Source organism: Limanda limanda, chromosome 16 (genome assembly GCF_963576545.1).
Source record: "Limanda limanda chromosome 16, fLimLim1.1, whole genome shotgun sequence".
Classification (NCBI taxonomy): Eukaryota; Metazoa; Chordata; class Actinopteri; order Pleuronectiformes; family Pleuronectidae; genus Limanda; species Limanda limanda.
The window spans coordinates 3,561,304-3,575,059 of record NC_083651.1 but is presented as its reverse complement, the minus strand read 5'-3'; the positions used below and the strand labels follow the sequence as shown (position 1 = coordinate 3,575,059).

The 13,756-nt window shown below is 42.5% G+C and overlaps 1 protein-coding gene across 1 annotated transcript in view; it reads right to left on the bottom strand.

Moving 5' to 3' along the window:
- Nucleotides 1–1,657: 1,657 nt before the first annotated feature.
- Nucleotides 1,658–13,756, bottom strand: part of col18a1a (collagen type XVIII alpha 1 chain a) — a 35,640-nt gene continuing 23,541 nt past the window's right edge. The window contains exons 7-40 of the mRNA XM_061088763.1: nt 13,347–13,373; nt 12,476–12,682; nt 12,364–12,390; nt 12,162–12,224; nt 11,964–12,041; nt 11,792–11,842; nt 11,497–11,619; nt 11,307–11,369; nt 11,022–11,066; nt 10,137–10,268; nt 9,925–9,996; nt 9,360–9,386; nt 9,129–9,227; nt 8,594–8,629; nt 8,287–8,406; nt 7,991–8,026; nt 7,394–7,453; nt 7,178–7,255; nt 7,007–7,042; nt 6,851–6,904; nt 6,481–6,552; nt 6,084–6,158; nt 5,226–5,256; nt 4,811–4,855; nt 4,646–4,680; nt 4,421–4,552; nt 4,063–4,216; nt 3,820–3,884; nt 3,494–3,622; nt 3,250–3,282; nt 2,843–3,163; nt 2,336–2,533; nt 2,021–2,136; nt 1,658–1,871 (exon numbers count right to left, since the gene is read on the bottom strand). Coding sequence (XP_060944746.1) covers nt 1,658–1,871; nt 2,021–2,136; nt 2,336–2,533; nt 2,843–3,163; nt 3,250–3,282; nt 3,494–3,622; nt 3,820–3,884; nt 4,063–4,216; nt 4,421–4,552; nt 4,646–4,680; nt 4,811–4,855; nt 5,226–5,256; nt 6,084–6,158; nt 6,481–6,552; nt 6,851–6,904; nt 7,007–7,042; nt 7,178–7,255; nt 7,394–7,453; nt 7,991–8,026; nt 8,287–8,406; nt 8,594–8,629; nt 9,129–9,227; nt 9,360–9,386; nt 9,925–9,996; nt 10,137–10,268; nt 11,022–11,066; nt 11,307–11,369; nt 11,497–11,619; nt 11,792–11,842; nt 11,964–12,041; nt 12,162–12,224; nt 12,364–12,390; nt 12,476–12,682; nt 13,347–13,373 — 3,054 coding nt within the window. The remainder of the gene's footprint in view (nt 1,872–2,020; nt 2,137–2,335; nt 2,534–2,842; nt 3,164–3,249; nt 3,283–3,493; nt 3,623–3,819; nt 3,885–4,062; nt 4,217–4,420; nt 4,553–4,645; nt 4,681–4,810; nt 4,856–5,225; nt 5,257–6,083; nt 6,159–6,480; nt 6,553–6,850; nt 6,905–7,006; nt 7,043–7,177; nt 7,256–7,393; nt 7,454–7,990; nt 8,027–8,286; nt 8,407–8,593; nt 8,630–9,128; nt 9,228–9,359; nt 9,387–9,924; nt 9,997–10,136; nt 10,269–11,021; nt 11,067–11,306; nt 11,370–11,496; nt 11,620–11,791; nt 11,843–11,963; nt 12,042–12,161; nt 12,225–12,363; nt 12,391–12,475; nt 12,683–13,346; nt 13,374–13,756) is intronic.

Here is a 13,756-nt window from a genome sequence, read left to right as displayed (position 1 = left end):
TGCCTTAAATGAAGAAGAGGAGCAGAAAGGCTCGTAAACTTGTATCTTTCTAACATCACACTTAGATTTTCGAACATGTTTGAAGCAGTAATATGGTAGAAACATTTCTCAGGAGCAACTAAAGGTTTTACACAATTATTTTTCATAAAGAAACAAACTTGATGTACAAATTCACTTCTCCTTTATACAAGCAATTACTTCCCCAAAAAAAAACTTTAATTAAGACACAGTGATGGAGTCTATAAAATTCTTGTTGATGTAAATGTTTAGGCATATCAATAAAAAAGCAGTCATCCCTCTTATGGTTGTACTGTAGTATAAGGTCACACAATTAACCTCAATGAGCTTCTTCCTGAACACAGGCCACCAGATGTGACAAATAGATATTACCAGTGAATTGAATTGAATTATCTTCCAGGTGGAGACAGACTGTGAAGGTTAACACATGATGTAGAACCCAGAGCAGGACATAAACCTGCTGGTCAGAGCGGGTGAGTGAAGCATGTCAAGGTCACGGAGCCGTGGCCGCAGGTTGTCATGACACCGAGTCAAATAACTCACCACGCTGTGCAGGCCGATGTATGAGCACATCACAATATCGCTGTGGTTGAAAAAGACTTTAATTCAGTGCCTGGGAGAAACAGTACAGCACATATTGTTATAAAAAATGGACATCCACAGGTTGTGTCTCTGGAATTCAAAGCAACGCAACTGCAGAACAACACAACTGCCACTTTAACAAACTGGGTTTTCACTCCAGCAGAGATTGGCCTCAAACAAATCATCTCCAGCTCACTCACTGCTTCTCTGGTGTTTTAGAAAGTGGGGAAAGAATCATTTTTTTTAGTGTATTCATTACAGTAGTGTTTGTGGAACAAGGTCATTTCAATTTGGGGGAGCGATGTAAAAGCATCTGAAGATCACAGTGATATATTCGTAGAATAGTGTGTACAAAGGAAGTGGTTGAGGATATGAGTCCAGTCCCGGTTGTGTCTGATCAGAGGCTCTTCTGGAAAAAGAAACAACGGTTCTGTGCTGTGTAGAATATAAATGTGGGTATTTAGCTTTTTTTTTATAATATTTTACCTAATCTTTCTCGTTCTTACATAACTTCATTTAAAAATAAATATCTATTATCTTCTTTAAATTCAAAATAGTCCTTAAATGTCTGCTGTACCCCATCATAACCCACAATTCTACAATGAAATAGTAAAAATGGTCCATACCTAAAAAATAAAACTGAATGGATATAGCATATTTTTTTAAAACAGTTCAAAAGTTAAAAACATTGATAACGTCAAAATAAGAACATACAACAAACATGTAATATACAGAATTTTTTAAAAAATGGATACAATTTGAGAATGTGTGAAGCTTCTCCGCTGCCGTTCCACCCCTCGACGAAAAATATTTGCCAGTGCCCTGAAGAAGAAACGGACCAACCCCCCCGCCCCCCTCTGTTCGACCCATCTCTTTGGCGTTCCTGGAGGGGGAGGAGCAGACAATGCAAAGCGTCTCTGCCAGGCAAAAGGAGGCGGGGCCAGTTCACCGGACGCCGTGTGATCAGGGAATTGAACACATCGTCTGCTCGGACAGTAAAAACTGGGTTTAACTCGGGGCCCGGGAAAACAAAAAGGGAGAAAAAATTGGACGGGATTTATTTTTTGGAGGGTGACACGAAGGCGTTCTCGATGCAGAGGACGATGTAAGAGCCGGAGCAGCTGCTGGAGGTCTGCTGCAGGAGGTGGCCGCTCTGTAGTGATGAAGCCAGGCCGGTGACGGCGTGGTCGCCTGCTCGCCATGTTTCACAGTAGTGGTCTGTTTGCCTGTGGCCTTTGTTGCTCGATCCGTGCCAGACCATTTTCTCTGGCCTGTAGCAAAAGCAAAAAAACAAGAACAGCTTGAGAAAACTACAAATCCATTATTTGATTCCTGCAAATTCAAAACCAACCAGAAATTGAAACAAAAACTGTACAATGGGCTCATGCTGGATTAAAAGCTACAGGATGCTGTGACTCACCATGCACTGTCCCTGATGATATCTCTACCGTCGAACGAGTAGATCGGCACGTTCTCCCTCATTTTGCTCGCCTTGTCTCCAAACATCGACTCCCAGCTGCTGAACAACACTTGGTCCTGAAAGGAGGAGGAGATCATGTTGAAAATTACATTTCCTCTTTATTACTATGATCCTCATGAAGAGGCAAATACAGATGCAGATACAGAGAAGACAGTTTATTTAAGAAAACCGTGAAAACAGAGCAGTGACAAATAAATGAGATAAATGCCAAAGCCCTTCAGCCGTATCGCTGTGTCCTCAGCAGCAGGATCTCACCTTCAGGTTCATGATGGGGAGGTTCTCCCTGTCCGACCTGCGGACGATGGTGTGCAGGTCCTGCAGCTTGGAGGACAGGAACGCTCGGTAGGTTCCCTTCAGGCCCACAGCTCGGGCCTGCTGGAAGCACAGGAAGTCTGCGCCCCGGATCCCTCGCATGTTACCAGTGTAAGGGGCGTTCAAGGAGATGATGTGTAGCTGTGGAAGAGAGGAAGAAGGTTTAGGTAGGAACAGCAGCCTCTCTTCCACCTGCTCTTCTTAAAGATCAATATAAGGCTAATTATTTCGGCTAAGTTTCAATTTAAGAGTCAATTTGTAGGGTGCTGAGGGGGATTCAGTTTTCTCTGAGCCCTGGGAAATAGATCCACAGAAATCACTGAGTCCTAAAGGTCCCGTATCTGAGTTTGGGGGTTTTAAACCAAACTATCCTGGCTCTAAGTAACAAACTCCCTCATGAAGTAATGCATGAATGTACATGGTGAGTTCTCCTGGTCCAGATCTACTCACTCCTGATCCTGATCCGTCCACATGGCCCCCGGGCTGTGGGAGAGCCGGGCTGGGTCGTCTCTGTGGAGTGACTGGGTATCTGTTGTCAGTGGTCTGGGGGGGTAACCTTCCATCCGTCTGACCCGTCTGTCTGGGGTCTGGGAACCTGGGATCGTAGCGGGGGGGGAACACGGGGTCTACGGCTGGTTGAGGAGGAGGCTCAATGGGACGAATGGCCGAGCCGCCCTGGGAGTAATGGCCAGCTCCGTTGTTGTGGGACTGGTCGTGGGACTGAGGGTAGTGGATCACAGGCGGAGGCTGGACCTCTGCCACCTCGTTCTCCTAGTAATGAAATATGATTTATTAAAAAGATGGTCAAACAAACAGTAAGCAAAATCTGTTTTGTTATTTGGTGGCGTTTAACTCACCAGATCTCTGAAGAATGGTCGATAATCTCCGAGCTGAGGGGGGAAAGAAAGTTATTAGGCAAGAAAACACTTTGTGACTCTTCTCAACAAATAGAGACACACAGAATTGAATTGAAGTCAAATAAACACAAACAATCTTCCTGCTGAGAACTAAGCTCTTTTGTTTGAAAGCCTGTCATGAACTATATGATACGATTCAGATCATTCATATTTCCAGAGGTGAGAAACAGATGTGCAGCTGTACCATGACTTGGCGCAGTCCGTCTCGTACTCTTAGATACAGGTCGGATTTGTCGAGGATGTAGATGAGGCTGCCCTCTTCCTGACGTCTGGCTGAAGCAATCATTGTGTCATACGACCTCAAAACTGTGATCTGTGGAAAACAGATAAGGAAATAAGACTCAGTGTTTGTCTTTCATAAGATTCTGTAATTTCACTTCAAATTAGATAAGAACTGGGCCAGTGGACGGACCATTATGAAGTTATCTGTTGGCTTGAACATACTGACAGCTTCTGCTGAGAACTCACAATTAATGACAGAATTATAAGAAATGCATTGATGGTACTTACACCAGAGGAGGAACCAGAATTTCCCGGTGGGCCCGGAGGACCAGGAGGTCCAGGGATACTGACGGCTTCAAATTAAAACAAAAGTTTGTATAAGTTTTGACTTGTGAAAAGCTCCAGTGGTCAACAGAGCAGCAGCAGGAGGCAGAAGCTCAAGGTCTGACTCTATAGATGCTGTGTTCATCCCTGAAGGCTCTAAAATGTCCTCATGAGTGTGAACTGAATATCTTTATCTAATAAATTTACCGTGATTGGGCCGATATGGTCCAGGCTGCGAGTTTGTAGGCCCTGGAGGTCCAGGTGGTCCCGGAGGACCTTGACGTCCATCGTAACCGATGCCTGGTGACCCTGGTGGTCCCTGGGGTCCAGATGGGCCGATTATGGAATCTCCCTTGGGACCCTTAGATACAAAGAGGAAAATCTACATTACTGGAACATGACAGGCACTTTGTTCTTCGCTGCTGGAACACGGCAAATTTCCCAGTTGTGGGACTGATGAAGGATTAGTTGATTTTGTGCTTTATATACTTATTATAGATGTATAACAGGATGTCTGAATGAATGAGGGTTCATTCCTGACGGACATTCCACTCTCAGAACTCACCGGTAGGCCTGGTTTGCCAGGAGGCCCCGGTTGACCCTGCACGCCTCCGAAACGTGAGTCATAGTAACCCCCACTCGGCTCTCCCTTCTCTCCCTTCACACCTGGATCTCCAGCCTGTCCCTTCAGTTCATTCTGTCGGGAACAGGTTAGACATTAGGATGAGTTTTCTTCTGACAGTACATCCATCAGACTAACACAACTGACTGTAGCAAGAAGGTGGTTTACCTTGAATGTGTAGATATCAAGATTAGATGCTGTTCCTAGTAAAAAAAAGACACACAACAGAAATTTTATTACAAACAATTCACTTTAAAATCAATCCTGCAGTAGAGAGGATTTGTATGCAGCCATGATATTATTTTTGTATTTTATACAAAGTTTTGGAGTCACCTGGGATTCCCTGAACTCCTCGGTCACCACGTTCTCCTTTTTCCCCTTTAACTACAACAACAACAAAACATGGGACACTGTCAGACGCAGTCTCACACAGGTGTGTGTGACATCGCCACTGCAACACTGTGCGATAGTCGATAGTGACGTCTGTGTTTTATCAGTTCATTCTCCACATCTGGACTTGAAAGTTTAATCTCTTAACAATACAACGAATATCCTCTACAGGCTGAGGCAGCTGGATCCAACCTGAGTTAAGATAGAACGGTTTATCTCTCACAGACACTTCAAATCTTTTCTAAATCTCTCTTCCTTATGGATTATGGTTTATTAATTCTCCGCTGTGAAACATCTCTGTCTCCCAGCACTATGTGTTCGGTGTGTGTGTGTAGGTGTGTGTGTTAGGAGGCCATACCTTGGTAATTCCTTGAAGCGTCATCGTATCTCTGAGAACAAAAAGAGAAAAATACTTGATGACACCGACAGCACCAGAGGAAAAACATCTGTTCAGGTTTTAAGCTAAACTATGCAACTCAACCAATCAGGAGTCAGACTCATCTGTCAGTCATGATGTTTCAACCTGTTTCTATAGCATCAAATAACTAATTCAAACTAATTCTAGATCAGTGTGATATGAAATGTCTAAAATGGCATGAAACCTCTTTGAAAAAACTTTATCTAACATGTCCTTCTGACGTTTGGTTCATGTCCCATCTACTAACATGGAAGAGTGGGGTTTATGACTGGTATATACTGCCACCAGCCACCAGGAGGAGATCCAGGAGATTTCGCTTCACTTTTGAGGAGCTGTCATGTCATCCATCTTTATATTCAGTCTCAGTCACAACAATCAAATCCCATTCAAACTAATTCAGGTCCTGTGTAACATCTCATGCCAGAATGAGCCTGTAGAGAGGAGGCAGCTGCTGAACCTGGAGTTCATCTGGTGGTGGAATCTATTTCCTGTGTATTTCCCTATAAACTTGCTTGGATACATCTAACATGGCACGTTAGGACCACAGCCAGCTGTGTTGTGTGTCCTGAGTGGGAAACTATGATTTGTTGTTGTTGTTATGAGGATTGAGCCAACACACGCAGCATCACACAGAGTCAGAGCCATGTGTACATGTGCTGGGCAACTGATTCAATATGATTTGGTTTAGCTCTCAGCCACCACACGATACACACAAGATACCTGAACTGTTTGAACACTGACTGCTCCACAGAAATGTCTTCATGTATTGTTAATATGTTTAGGAACTTGTGTACTCACGTTGAAGCGGTCCAGAGGAGTGGGTGGCCCTGGGGGTCCCGGTGGTCCGGGTGGTCCTGGAGGTCCAGAGACTCCCTGATGAAAACAAAGTGAATTCCCCCCTTTGTCACTATTTGATGCGTCGATACAGAGCGACTCTCGTCAGAACTCTGCTGTGAGCCCTTCAACAGCTTTGACAGTATTTTATTATTGTTGGCAGCTGCTGTGACACGTTGATCGGTCACATGGATCTGAAACGTTTAACAGCTTTGACACCGACTCTGGAAGAATCCACTCAACAGATAGCACAGGGACCCAGTTGCTCTTTTAGAATGCAACAAACAATAGAAGGTCTGTGGCCTGGACAAGATGATCAGATGAACCTATATGAGGTGTTGTTGATTATATGAATACTCACAGGGTAACTGTAGCCAGAACCAACTGTCGAGTCTCCTTTCTCTCCCTTGTATCCATTTACACCAGGACGACCCTGAAGGGAGAAACCAAGTCATTAATTTGTTCTTGCACATTAGAAAAAAAACAAACAAATTAGGTTAAAATATAATGATACTAGTGAAACCATGAACACTATGTTAACAGCACATGGCTTCAGAAAGTATTTTGTTATTCTGCATTGGCCGAAGATGTCACTTATATCTATTTATAGTTAAATTGACAACACAAGTGTGTGGAAAGTAAAGAGGTCTAAATAGTTTTTGAAACACAGAGTAGGAATTGATATTTATCAGTAAATATAGCAACATAAAACACTATGAACGAGCACTTACAGGTCTTCCAGGCATTCCAATTTCACCCTTTATTCCAGGAGGTCCGTACTGGCCCTGCAGCAACACATCATGAAATTCAAGACAATGAGATCAATGGAGAGAAGCTTTTAATTAAAACTCTTTTGGTGCATTTGGTTGAATATCAGATAAACTTACAGAAGGTCCAACGGGACCAGAAGGTCCTCTGTCTCCCTGCAGGGGAAAAGAAGCTGATCAGTTTCAACAAGACTCTTCCTGATACTGTAGTATGCTGTACACTTAAGGTATCTGCATGTATTTGTTTGTATGTGTTTTTAATGAGGACAACACCAGAACAACACAACTCACCTTCATGCCACTCAACCCATCCAGATACAGGAGATTTCCATCAGGTCCAATCACCAAGCCGGGCTCACCTTTCTCTCCCTGAGCATAGAACCAGACAACACAGACTCAGTTACAGTTCTGTTGTCATGAGGAGGAGGAGGAGGAGGAGAAGGAGGAGGAGGAGGAGGAGGAGGAGGAGGAGGAGGAGGAGGAGGAGGAGGTAGATGAGGACTTTACCTTCACCCCAAAGCCTGTAGGTCCTGGGTCACCCATGTCCCCCTTTGGTCCAATAGGACCCTGCAGAATGACAGTGTGACAGTCAGTGTTCATGCATTTCCAATATGGTACAACTCTAGTAAAGAAGTAGGAAATCCAGTGGATGTCAAGCTGTACATTTTCTGGAAGCATCATGGGTCATTGAAAGAAATATGGGAATATTCACAGGGACCAGGATCTATTCTCATGTACATGCAGACACAGTATTGCTTCAAGACAGACTTGAATCCTTTGTAAGAGTTAGATCTTTGCCACGTTATTAAACCTTTAGGACTTCAGCAGGAATGATAGAGAAGCTGTTAACTACTGAGAGGTAAGACTGTTGGATGATTCAGATTCACATATAGGAAAATAAAAAGTTAATGTAGAATGCTGCATAATGTTGGTTTGGTGTAGAAAAACAAGTCAGTAGTTTAATCAGTATCTGCTGAAAATTCCATGATCTTCTCATTCACTTCTCTTAAGGATAAACTCACCAAAGATTCATGTCAATAAACTTCACGTGTGTGGTTATAACAGTGGAAAGGTAAATTGATTATGAAATACAGGGAGACTTACAGGGAATCCAGCTTGACCAGGTAAACCAGCTCCACCCTGCACAGGAAACATTACATGTTACATTTAACTTCATTCGACTGATGATCTGTGGGTTTAGTAAACGTGTGAGCTTCTTTCTCTAGTAGTAGATCTCAGACTGAGCTGAATTTGCATTAGAAATGTCATGTTGTATAACTGAGCAATTCTACCTTAGGCCCAGCACTGCCGACGTCAGACTGCAGAGACACAGAGAGAAGAACACAGTGAATGAGAATCAGCTGCAAACTGTCCTGATGAAAGCTGCTCATGAGGCAAACGTCACTGTGTGTGTGTCCTCCGTCACTTACGTTACCAGATGTAGAGTAGATGATTTGTCCGGGGGGTCCAGGTGGGCCTGGTGGTCCTTGGAGTCCGGTTCCATCTCGACCTGTGTCTCCCTAAAACCACAAGACATCAACAGTCAATTCAACACACTTTACACATGTTAACACACATTTTGTGTTTCATGATGACAATCAGACATGAATCAGCAACAGCTTTCTGCAGTGAGCATATAAAAATTTATATTTCCTGTATATATAAAGACTACATTAACAGATATTCAGGTTTACAGCTGATATTTACCCTGTCGCCTTTGTCACCAGTGTCTCCCTTTGGTCCCTGTAAGATTCAACAAGCATGAAACAGATTATACTTAAACAGAGATCCACACACCTGCTATATGTAATCATTATATAATACAAGCTTTTATATAGGATTAAGACTTAGTTCAAATAATTATACTTTGTTAACATGTTAAATTCGATTGATGTTTACTTAAACAAATCAGCGTCTTGCCTTCAAACACATTTATAAAATACTCTAAATTGTCAAAATAGGCAAAAGAAGAGTTCATATAACATTGGATTTGAACTTTATGGACCTAAAAATGTCTACAACATATATTTCAACAAATTATAACAAAAAACTAAATATATATGACCAATCCAAATAAATTAAACTGGTTCACATGCAATAAAATGTTCTCAAAGATCAAGTGACCTTATTAGAACTTGTCATGTCTGTCACACGGGTTTCAAACAATAACATAATACTATGCGAGCTCTGGTGTCACGGCTTGAGTCAGGACACCAGGTATAGAGGGAAATCCCTTGTTTACCTGAGGTCCCTGGAAGCCGTCCAGCCCAGGTCGCCCCTCTCGTCCTGCAGAACCTTCACTTCCCTTCTGACCCGGCATCCCAGGTAACCCAGGTTTACCCTACATGTTCGAGGTATCGTGGTAAGACGGACAAACACCAATGAAACATGCACAAAGAACAATGTTATAAAACCACATACTGACAGTTGTGGAATAGAAGAAAAGAAGAAGAGCAACTGATTATTTACTCACAGGAATACCAGGGAAACCAGGAGAACCCTGAAAGCACAGAGCAGATATATTTTGACACTTCTTACTAAAGAAATACCTGTTATTTATTACACACATGTAAAATATAGACATGTATGAAATAAATACTATGTGGCTTTAATAGAAAGTGACATTTTAATAGATTTTAATGAAAGCTTGGCCTAATAGCCTATAGGATTAATGTGACTCATAACACAGTTTATCACAATTGTGCAAGATATACAAAAAAAATAAACAGGCTACACTCATTCCATGTTCAGATTACTTTTTGGTTTTCAGGTAAATTGCATTGTTTTGGTTATTTTGTTATTTAGGATATGTTGATTTGTAAACCCTGTAATTAAATGAAGATATGCCATCAGCAGCCAACAAGCTTGAACTAAAGGATAAGTCTGGTTATATTAAGTTACTGATCATTGTGAATGAAAATGACGTTTAAATATAAAATATAAGGTGAGTGATCACAGATGTGTCATACTGCTTAACTGAGGCAATATTATCTTCTGCAGGTCCTTTAGTCTTATGTAATTTTCTATGCTGCTCTTACCTGTCTTCCTTCAGGTCCTCTGACACCAGGAAGTCCATTGCTGAAGCCTCCTCCTGATCCTTCCATGTCGTCCTGCAAACACCGACAGAGACGTTGGGACAAACAGACAAACTCTCTGAGACTAAACTTAATATTCTGAGTAATGATCTTTTATCACGACTTGTATTTGACAGTAGTTTCAAGCAAGATCTTCAGCCTGGGAGTGAACTTACAAATCCAGTACGATAACTTGTTCCAGGGGGTCCGGGGGGCCCGGGTTGCCCCACCGGTCCAATGGGTCCAGGTAAACCAGCGAGTCCGGACTCTCCTGCACGTCCCGGTAAACCAGGGTTTCCCTGATCTCCCTGTGGGACGATAAGACAGAAGTAAAACCAGTGTTCAGAGTGAATAAATAGCTAAAAGCAAACACAAAGGTTTCATCTATAATGATGTGCGTGTGAATAAGCTAAAGGAAGCATTGTTGTTTCTAATGTGTCGTCACAAAAACACTACTAATGCCTGAGTCATGCAGCTTTAAGAACAGAACAGAACTAGTGAGTGTTTCAAAGTGCAAACCATCACACCACAAACAGCCATGCTCACTTCCCTGGGGATCAAAGGTGTCACTAGATGTTAAATCAAACCATAGCCAGCACTCAGATTAAACTTCAAGTCTGTAGCGGACGATATTTGACAAACATTTGCATATTGTTAGACGACACAAATCCCCTGTGACGTCTGACGTGTACCTGCAGATGGGACGGCTTAGGAGAGGAAGAGGAGGAGGAAGAGGAGGAGGAGGAGGAGGAGGAGGAGGAGGAGGAGGAGGATAAATAGTGAGGCAGCAGATTGGTGAGAAAAGAGAAGTAGGAGATTGGCTGGAGAAATGAAGGGGACGGTAAAGGTTTAAGAAAGAGTCGACATCTCAATCTCGTTATCCAGTGGACACGGTTTCCTACGGTTGTGCCTCACAGAAGACTTGAATCTAAGACTCCTCTCAGGACTATATCTAAAGAAGTCTTCTCTACTGGACAGTGGAGCTTATTGTAAAGTGGCAGCAACTTTAGGGTAAAATTCACAAAAAGCTAATTGGACATATGAAAGTCATGAATCTGCACCTTCTCTCCAGCGACTCCTGGAAGACCCAGGTCGGCTGAATCACCCTAGAGAAGGAAGACAAAGACAAATCATGATATTTAACTGAACTTTAACTCAAACTATGACATAAATCACAGCTGGTTAATGACCTGTTTGTCCATTGGATTTGGTTTTAATCATTTAAGTCTCATGTGGACACTATTGTCAGTATCGAGCAGCTTTGTGGATTGAATTTCAGGGATGCTAAACATTGATTCTGGTTATTGTCTTTAGAGAAGGAAGAATCAGTTTAACAAATAAAATACCTTTTCTCCCTTGGGACCAGCAGCTCCCGGGAGGCCGTCAGTACCCGGTAAACCAGACAAACCCTGGAGACCCAAAGGATTTGGTTCAGGTACAAAGACGTTGTTGATTTGGTTAGAATGTGAGTTCTACTGTTGAATTTGGGGAGTTATTTGACCAGTGGTGGTTAGAGACACAGGTATTGCCACTTACAGGTTGACCAGGCGTCCCGTCTTTTCCTGGTGGACCGAAGGCTCCAGAACTCGATGCTGTGCCGGCTGTGGCAGGACCAGGAGGCCCGGGAGGACCAGGGGCCCCTGGGAGCCCAGGTAGTCCCTACAACAACAATAACATGTAGTCAATTCACACTGATGAGACCTCAGGTAAGAACCTGCATCACAGAGAAATTAAACTAGAAATAGAAATAACTTTCATCAACAATTTATCTTCTTCATGCTTTGATTCTAACAATCAGGACACGAGCTTCTTTAAGTCAAACGAAACTCACCCGAATGGATTCCAGATCGGGGAAACCCGAACCTTCCATGTCCACAAAGGTCTGAAATACATCAGTTCAAATCAATCTTATAATTCAAAAAATGATTCACAAAGGCCGAAAGTTCTCTGCTGATACAAACAGTGTCTGGATGTTGTCAAGTATGTGATTGAGATTCACTTACAGATCTGGATCCTGTTCCAGGGGGCCCGGGAAGTCCGGGAGCCCCCCTAGGGCCGGGTTGACCCTCTCCACGGTCTCCCTGTATGAACAAGACCATTTAGACTCAGCTAATCCTATAACTTTTTTCTGTTATTATATTGTACTTGTGCTCTAAAGATATATACTTTATTTTTTTTGTGAATACACCTGAGGACCGTACCTTCTCTCCTTTGTTTCCGGGGTCACCTGGAGTTCCTGGGAAGCCAGGAGGTCCATCAGGACCCTGTGGTGAAGAATCCATAAAGTCAGGGCTCTACAGATTGTCTCAAACTAAACAACCAATCATCACACAACCTTTTGATTATGAATAACATGTAAAGCTACTGATCAGTGTTTTCTATTTAGAAAATAATAAAACTTACAGTTTTCCCATCCTCACCAGGATCACCCTGCAAGATTGAAATAAAGAATCATTCTTCTACAACACAATTGGGATCTGAGAATAAACATTAAAGTATAAAAAAGATCACTAACAGCCTCTCCATCAGCTCCTGGTTGTCCCTGGGAGCCTGCGACACCTGGTGGTCCGGCTGGTCCTCGGGCTCCAGGCCCTGTCGAGAGAACTGAGCCATCGCTGCTAACTGAAACCTCGGTTGCAGCCCCTGGAGGGCCGGGGGGGCCGGGGGGCCCAGCGATGCCGGCGTCCCCCTTCTTTCCCTGATAGCCAAATCCTGCGCTGCCCTGGAGATGAAGAAACATTCGTGTGAGGGTTTGATCAGACGGGATAAATTCAAAGATCTTTTCAATATCTGTAAATTTTAGGTGAATTATTTTTAACAGTTTTCTCAGCCGTGACTTTAAAAGAACTTCATGAATAACCAACTCACTGATATGAGGAGGAATTCCCTGACAGTATGTGGATGCATTAATAAAGGACCTGTACTACAAAGCAAGTGCAACACACCCAGGATATCTTTTATTTGTCATCATGTTCATGCTGAATCTTTGTAGAATTCAAATTAAGCTATAATAACATCTTTGTTGTGTTAATATATATTGTGATTAACTCCTCCTCGGTTTATTTGAAGCTCTGATTTAAAACCCGAATGTACGAGAGAAAAGTCTGACACAGCAAAACCATTCCTCTCATCTCCAAGGAAATCTGCTGACATTTATTATCTCTCACTTTGCTGTAAACTCCTCTGGAGCAGGTTCGTGTTTCAGCATTAGTTACCATGGTGATCTACCCCGGTAAGAAATTAACCAGCTGTGTAGGACTGAAAACTCAGAGTTAAACCTGAAGTTAGCTTGATAAATGCAAATCCTTCTTCTGAGCACAGGAACCTGTTTTACTCAGGGACGGAGATAAAGACCAACAGAGAATAAAAGATAATCTGTAACTCACCTTCAATCCCTTTTCTCCAGGTTCTCCCTGAAAATTAAAATGAAAAGTGAAGTCAGTGACAACTGTGACATTCATATCCACAGAGAATTTCCCCCAATATACAAAACTCTAAAATCAAATTCTATTTTGATCACCAACCCCATCTCATCCCTAATCATCATTATAGCATCATCATCATCTTCATCATCATCATTGCTCAGAATCTAACTTTTGTCGGTCAGTGGAAATAGTTAAATTTGTGTATTTGTCCTGTGGCATCTTTCAATTGTATCACCTTGATTTTGTGTGTGTTTTTATGTCTATATATCGTGTTTGTCCTTGTTCGTGGTTTGTGTCTTTATGTTGTTTTATGTCAGAAGACATTGAATGAGAATGACCTCACTTCAGAGGAATCTCCTCACAAAGACAAC